General features: G+C 37.8%; 1 protein-coding gene across 1 annotated transcript; it reads left to right on the forward strand.

The window, feature by feature from the left end:
* The first annotated feature begins 3,663 nt into the window (after positions 1-3,663).
* LOC129776718 (lysophospholipid acyltransferase 7) lies at positions 3,664-5,828 on the forward strand. Its single transcript, XM_055782522.1, has 4 exons — positions 3,664-4,120; positions 4,269-4,740; positions 4,803-5,014; positions 5,073-5,828. Exons 1-4 carry the CDS (start codon positions 3,912-3,914, stop codon positions 5,608-5,610), a joined length of 1,431 nt encoding a protein of 476 aa, XP_055638497.1. The 5' UTR covers positions 3,664-3,911; the 3' UTR covers positions 5,611-5,828.
* Positions 5,829-8,626: the final 2,798 nt, after the last annotated feature.

The following is an 8,626-nucleotide window of genomic DNA, read 5'->3' on the forward strand; positions in this document are numbered from 1 at the left end:
TCTAATCTAATCTGTGTTTTCGGCACATTGTGTGAAATAAAAATAAGTATTGCTAATAAATTACGTTCCCTATATATGGAATAAGGCTCGATTCACCATATATTTTGGTTCAAAAAGTTCACGAACGCATCGTGAAAAAACATGCAAAGCAGAAATTGTCATAGTGATATTGAATGTTACCATTCACTCTCTGGAAGTGATGCCGATGACTACGAACGAGACTGCGTGTATAATTACTGGGAACGGAAGCTTTGGGTATCAACGGATCCACCAGTAAAGGATAACCTTTTCTAGTTTATTACTAGCTCGGGGTATGAAAAGTACCGTGTCTGGGTGGGTCGAGTCTTGTCTCGGTTTTCCTCCATTCGAATCATAAACGACCCAGGCCAGATATGATGAGGTTCAAGTACTAAAGATTGACGATAAACACTTTCTGAGTGCGGGTGCTGGGGATTTCTTTTTCAAACTGTCTACTGCTCAGATTGCTCTGGAGGGTGTGATTACGCTTTTTTTTTTAATCAAGGGAGATCAATGAGTTCGATGTTAATCTGTAATATGTAACATGTAGCAATATCTGTTTTGCGTTTTATAATCAATAAATGTTTTTTATCCCTTTTGTTTATTTTAGACTCATTAGCATTTCAGCTGTAACAGAGCCGGATTTTATTCGTGTACATATCACATGTTTATCATATCTATAATTAGCACATTACACAGTTGCCATTTTTCGGCGTTAGAGTGTTCCCTTCTATACCATTGCATATGGTACACAATTGCATAGTAGCCATTCAGGCGTAAGAGTTCTGCTTCTGTTCTTCCATTATCCAGTTAGACCGGACAGCGGAGACAGTTAATTGGTCATTGTTGAGTTATTTATAGAACAGCAGCCCGATGTGTCTTGCAGAAAAGTTGTTTGGATGAATCGATCTTATTTCGACCGCGGATCGATCTCCTACGCGGACGTAGTTATTCTGTAACAACTGTAGTTATTCTGTAACAACAAAGATGGTCAATGAGGGCCCTGAGTTTTGAACTCACGATCGATCGCTTACTAAGCGAAATAAATGTTGTATGTCATTATTTTATGTAAGAAAAACGTTCAAGATATGCCGTTTATTCTAGATCTGAATTTGATTTGGATATGTAAGCAAATTGTATTAGCTAATCAGATCATTTGATGAATCCCAATCTGTTTAAATATTTAGCCGCCATATGAAACCGGTGAAAACTGAATATAATCGCTCTCATCGATGAACGTTATCTCGAACGAAAAGTGAAATAAATCGTGAGGAGGCAAAACCTTCTGGATTAAAAAAATCATCGACCGAGAAAAGGGAAGATGAACCGGCAGATATAACTCTCAATGGGGGAGAACAATGCCGTCACATATACGATTATGGTTTGTGCTAATTGAGCAAACCTGTAATGTGATACGTTTAATTGGGCATTTTTAACTCTAATTGGTCATTTATGTAGACATCGAGTTCGGGGCCCAAATTATGGCCCCTCATGGCCACCAGACGCCGATACTGTACCGCTCTTATCGCCAATGTTCAATTACATGTTAAAATCGCCTCCAATTCGACACTGAGTGGTGCCTCGACATGTCGCATTTAATGTATATTATTACTGTATTTTGTCCGGAATTTGTAACAATGCTTTGAATAATTTAAGCCCATTATCCAATTTGTTTTGACGTGGAACTGCTATTAATAAGAGTTCCAAATCAGAAAACTTATCATGTTTTTATGGAATAGATTTAACATTAACAAATAAGACTTTTATTTGCATACCAGATGAACTGGCGGGCCATAGCCTAAAAGTGTATCACTTGCGATCTCTTTTACTCAGTATCGCTTTAACCAGTGAGCAGCGAGTTTCAAGTGTTGCTTGAGAACGATCTGTATATTCTGTCATATATACAGTCGGACAGACCTGTAATACGACACGAATAATTGGACATTTTTGTAAACATCCTTTGTGCAAGTTTCTACAACACGACAAATTTTTATGAGTGTTTTCAACCTAGATTATGTATTTTGGTTATCTTTTTTTATGGGCTTTTCTAATGGTTATTTGTTAGATGTTCAATGTTTTTCGTGTTTTAACTTGTTTTTCACATTGCGTTGTGTTTGTTGATGTATCCAATTACAGTCCCTGAGTGGTGCCGGTAGGAAATATTTCTCATATTTCCTTCTTTCCATACTTCTTTTGTTTCATTTCCTTCTTTTTCTATTTTCCTTCAGAAATATAGCCCAAAATGAATTTCTAGATTAAACCACCGAGATCAACTTTTTTTTTTAAATATTTCCACTCATAGGCGCGACGCGATTATTCGCGATGATGGCCATGTATTTGCTGATGGTCACAAAGAGACAGTCACCCTTTATTTCTATCAGACAGCAAATGCAAAGATAATTGAATTTGTTGTATTATAAAAGTCTGTTCGTTCCACATGGAAGTATCAAACCATTACAAATCAATCATCAGCATTGATGCCAGGTGGTTTTTGAATTGTTTTGATTTAGCACGTGGAAATAAATGTATGTTTCTCCCCAGTTATGTTTAATATATTATGTTTTATTTAATTTCATTTGCAAACAGTTATTGATATAATAATGTTTTTATTTTGTAATAGGTTGTATGGAATATATAATAAAAAACCTTTTCCTATCTGGCATCTCTGTTAAAGCTAAAGAACGGAGAGAGACAAACGAAAACAAACTGACGTCATATCCAAGGCGCGTAGAAGTATATCCTAAGGTGGGCCAACTTGCTAAAACCACCAGGGGTTAGACATCAATTGAATATAGGCTACCCAAAATCAAAATCAATATGGCGTCATTTGTTTACCAACATATCATTTGGGAGGATTGAAATCGTTGAAATCACGGAGATAGTATGCTTTATTCCTAACTGCATGAGCGATTTTCATATTTCGGTTTCACATGGAGCTGTTAACATTTAACATGGCGTTTAAAGTTAGCCACTATTCGACTATATAACCGGACCGAGTTGTAAACAACAGTAATTGATGGAACCAAAATGTCAGTGAACCGCAGCAATATTGGGTACACTGGCAATATAAGGGATTTGACGTTTTAGTCATACCCCTAAAAACCACTCTTCAGCCATCTTGGAAGTCTACTGTGTTTTGTTTGTTAACAAAACACAATACGCTAGTGCCCAAGCTCGCTCCTGATCAGTCTGTCTCTTTCACGCTTCAAGGAAATAATTCCCCTTCTGCTTTCTTCCGTACTGTTTTCATATACCGCTCCCCTAACCAACTTAGTGACGAAACGGCCTCACCTAGTACCATAGACCCGTCTTGGTCATATCAAGAAGGGCGGGAGACAGACAATTTTTTCGAATCTCACAACTCACATTCTCTGCAGCTCTGCCGCTCCACATCTCATCAGCTTTGCAGCTCAGCAGCTCAACAACTCTTCAGATCAGCAGCTCACCAGCTCAACAGCTCAGCAGCCATTAGATCAGTAGCTCAGTAGCTCAGCAGCTCAACAGCTCGTCGGCTCAGCAGCTCAGCAGCTTCAATGTGAGCTGATTAACTGCGTTTTATTATTGCGAGCTGATCCGAATCCGCTCACTTTGATGAAGCGATTTATCTCTAATGTGGACCCCTCCAATTTAGTACAACTGATTTGTCAAAAATGATTCCGTAGCATAAAAGATAACAACACAGTAAAGTTTATGCTGAAAGCATTTATTTATCACTGAAAGGTCATGCAACTTCTAGAGGTCCTTGTCAAGCCAGTGAATACACTAGTGAACATCGATTACTGATAACGTCGCAGCGTATCGCTGCGGCTTTCAGTAAAGTTAATCCAATTTTACGTACGCTTTCCAGTAGAGTCGTTAATCCAGTCTGAGGTGAAGTGGGAACCCGCCTAGTCATGAAAGACGATATCATCTATTTGGTCCTGCTGGGATCGTGTATAGGTTTCGGTCAGTTTTATCGGAAGTTCCAGGACCAAGAGCAGAAGAAATGGATTGGAACTGCATTTGGTTTCCTAGTGGTTCTCTCTGTGTCCGGTTTTCATATGCTGCATCTGCTCTTCTGTTATCTGGTGACCAGTCTTATCATAATCTACATTAATCGAAGGTAGGTAATGTCATAGGTTGCATTTATCAACTGCATTGTTGTATTCCGTTGAAAAATGAAATGAAATAAAGTTTGAATTCCTAACCTGCTTTTATCGCGATCATTACTATATATGGCCATATTTGCGGCTTTTGATAATCTTTTTCAGAAAATGCCATATAGCGAGTTTTGTGTTCATGTTTGGATATTTATTCTTCTTCCGCTCTGTAACGTACCTGGGCTGGGAAGCACCACCTGGCCATACCAATATGATCCAGATGATTTTAACGCTGAAATTAGTGGGATTAGCATTCGAAGTAAATGCCGCATACACAAAATCGAAAGCAATCGGACAAGCCAAGAAGGACGAAGATGCAACAGCTGGTGGAAAGCCATTGGATACGGTTACCGATAATGAGAAAGCTCTCCTCAAGCTGGACATGTTGGACATTTTACATTATTCTTTCAATTATGTTGGGATATTGACTGGACCTTATTTCACGTATAAGACGTTTCGTGATGCGATTACTCTTCCGTTCAGTATTAGAGCGGATTGTATCGGGGCTACGCTTGAGAAGCTGAAGGTCATTCCACTCTACGCTGGATTATTTCTTTTAGTATCCTTCATTTGGCCTCTCGATGTAAGTTGCTGCAACGTGGAGAAACCTTAGAAGATACATTATTGTATTCAATTTCTTTCCAGTATGCCACTTCCACCGAATTTTACGAGGAACGTTCTTTGTTCTATCGACTTATGTACGTTTGGCCAACATTCTTCATCTTCCGGATGCGTATTTATACCGGTATACTGTTGAGTGAGTGTGTGTGTACTATGGCCGGATTCGGTGCATATCCAAAGGCATGCCAAAGTAAGAGTGGTCACGGACCGAGCAAGGACTGCAGCCCAATGATCAGGTAAATGGAACTATTGATTTATATATTTTTCTGTAGTTTATGCATTTTGGCTTTGCAGCAATTCCGAGGAACATGAGTACGACTTTGAAACGGTGCGCAACATCGATGTTGTAAGTACGGAAACATGCTGGACGTTCCGTGAAACAATGAAATACTGGAACATGTGTGTCCAGTATTGGATGGCGATGTATGTGTACAAACGATTCCCCAGTAAAACATATCGTACCCTAGCGACGCTTGCCGTCTCTGCCATCTGGCACGGAGTCCATGCAGGTTACTATTTCTGCATTTGTGCTGCCCCATTCTATCTACCCATCGAAGATTTATATGTGAAGCTGTTCATCAAAGATGCCACAGGAACTAAGCTGAAGGTTTTAAATTGGATTTGCTGGGTTGCAAAGTTTTTCGCCTTTTCCTACATGGGAATCGCTTTTCTTCTGCTTTCAATTGAGAAAATTTGGTTCTACTACGGTTCCGTGTATCACATTGCCTATATATTCTGGATAGTGACGTATGTGGTGGGAGTATTCATTGCTCAAATTAAGAAACGTAACGCAAGACGCACCGAAAAATTACAACAAAGTGCTGCTCAATGAACCCACCGTCTCCCACTGTAACAGTTGTGTATCAGGGGCAAACTCAGACCTATCAATGTAGACCACCTTTAGAGTGTTAAGAAAGTAACGTACATTGTATATTGATGGTTTTTGGTTACCGTTGTAATGAACTCAAATATAACTAGTACAATTTATATTTATTGTATACACAAAACACAAATACTGATTAATAAAAATTGTAGTTTGGATGATTATTATTTTGAGCACAATAATAAACAATAGTGATTGCTGATTGCTGATTGCTAATGGTGATATGGATATTTGTCTTACTACAAAATAGAATCGCAAGAAATTGTCACAGAAACGGCATTGTTTATGAGTTCATCTTCAACTTGGACGAGATTTGAACCCGGAGCACCAACCTATATAATGGTGTGGACAGCTTTTCGGTGGATTCGGGGCAAAAATGGCAGTTCTATTCCGGAATCCAAACGAGTCTGAAAATTTCGCAATACGATCGAAACTTTTCATTCTGCAAACCGAACGAGGTCGACTTCTGCATTCAAAAATCCGTCCGAGATTCAAACCCATTAAACATAAGCAAAAGTGCCAGCATTTCTTTGACCCAAATAAACGTCAGTTTTAAATTGTTGAAATATGAATGAAAATTACTACTTGGTATTATTTAAATACTTTGAAAACGTATTTCTCACCCTTACCATAATTTTCCAAGTATTTCTGCTAAAACTTTATATAAAACCACTATGACATACAAATTTTGTTTAAACTTCGCAGATCACCCGCCTCTGATAACGATTTTTTTTTTAGCCTGGGTTAGTTGAACTAACCCAGTATATTCTATTGATCCTTTGCAAGTTTGCCAGTTCGAGCTCTACACAGTTTGTTCATCCGCTGGAGTGAACCTTTTGTTGTTCTTGGTGGCTTGTCCCGTGACTGTTTGCTGGTTACGAACTTCGAGATGCTGAATAAGTTTTAAAGTTTACTCAGTAGTCGTTCTTCACCTCGCAGAGGCTTTTCGATAGTTTGTAACTGGTGTACATGTCACAATTAACAATTTGTATAAACTATAGGCGTAAAATCGCACGGTAAGCGAAAATTCTACATTCTCATACGATTTTTTTTTGTTGTGAACGAGCTGAACCAATCGATCGTAGTTTCTGTAGAATGGTTTCATTAGTGGCGTTGTTATGTATCTCGATCAACCAGAGAATGTCGAGTTTCAATGTTAGTTGATTTTATGGTATTTCGTATCATTTTTAAAATGATATCCAAACGAGAAACGTTTGGATGCATGGACAAACGAATTGAGTAAAATAATTCAGTATTAAGAATAAATTTCTGGATTGATATTGGCGATCTAACGTACAAATCTACACCTAGGCGGCGCTGCGGTGAAAGTGATGATGGTTTTAAATTTTGCCATGTGAGCTTATGGAAGGTTTGTAGTTCTTTCCATAAATTACAATGTTATAATCATAAAAGAATATTTGATTGCGATGAGTTTATAAGGAATTTAATTCTGCGCAATTGTATATATACCATGTTATTTATTTACCTCTTTCAGTAATGAAAACTATAAAAATGTTGACAATGGTTGAATTAAAGAAGGAAATTCGAGAGTACAATCAAACACAAGTAGAAAAATGCACGATTCTTGCATGTGAGAACTACCTTGGAAAGCCCGGAAGTAAAATATACGTGATTTGTTTTTTGAGTTTTAGGTTACATTAGCATCATTTTCTTAGTTCAAAAACAAAATCCAGATGTCTCACCGATCGTTTACGTTTTGCGTTAGACGCCAATTGGCGAATTTCCTTGTTGAATTCAACCATTGTCAACATTTTTATAGTTTTCACTACTGAAAGAGGTAAATAAATAACATGTTATATATAAAATTGCGCAGAATTAAATTTCTTACAAACTCTTCTTCTTCTTTAATGGCACTAACGTTCCTAGAGGAACTTCGCCGTCTCAACGTTACTTGCGTCATTTTTATTAGTACTTAGTTGAGATTTCTATGCCAAATGACACGCCTTGCAATGCATTCTGAGTGGCAAGCTCTAGAATACGCGTGATCACAGTGCAAGTCGGAGGAAATTTCTTTGACGAAAAATTCCCCCAACCAGAACGGGAATCGAACCCGAACACCCGGCATGTTAGTTATGACGCTAGCCACTCGGCCACGGGAGCACCTTCTTACAAACTCATCGCAATCAAATAATCTTTTATGATTATAACATTGTAATTTATGGAAAGAACTACAAACCTTCCATAAGCTCACATGGCAAAATTTAAAACCATCATCACTTTCACCGCAGCGCCGCCTAGGTGTAGATTTGTACGTTAGATCGCCAATTGACGATCTAACGCAAAACGTAAACGATCGGTGAGACATCTGGATTTTGTTTTTGAACTAAGAAAATGATGCTAATGTAACCTAAAACTCAAAAACAAATCACGTATATTTTACTTCCGGGCTTTCCAAGGTAGTTCTCAGATGCAGGAATCGTGCATTTTTCTACTTGTGTTTGATTGTGCTCTCGAATTTCCTTCTTTAATTCAACCGTTGTCAACATTTTTATAGTTTTCACTACCGAAAGAGGTAAATAAATAACATGTTATATATAAAATTGCGCAGAATTAAATTTCTTACAAACTCATCGCAATCAAATAATCTTTTATGATTATTACATTGTAATTTATGGAAAGAACTACAAACCTTCCATAAGCTCACATGGCAAAATTTAAAACCATCATCACTTTCACCGCAGCGCCGCCTAGGTGTAGATTTGTACGTTAGATCGCCAATACGAAATACTAAACATTTACAAATCCCACCAAATTAAAGAACCTTGCCATAAAAAACGAACCGCCCAGGTCTGTGCCGTATAAACATACAATATTCAAAGGTGATACATCTATCAGCTTTATTGGATGGCGTCATAAATTTTACTTTATGTGATTTTATCATATTCATACGAAAAATGTTGTCCAGTAGTATTGAATTTTTTTTCAATATATAATGTGGAAGAAA

Source organism: Toxorhynchites rutilus, chromosome 3 (genome assembly GCF_029784135.1).
Source record: "Toxorhynchites rutilus septentrionalis strain SRP chromosome 3, ASM2978413v1, whole genome shotgun sequence".
NCBI classification, from domain to species: Eukaryota; Metazoa; Arthropoda; class Insecta; order Diptera; family Culicidae; genus Toxorhynchites; species Toxorhynchites rutilus.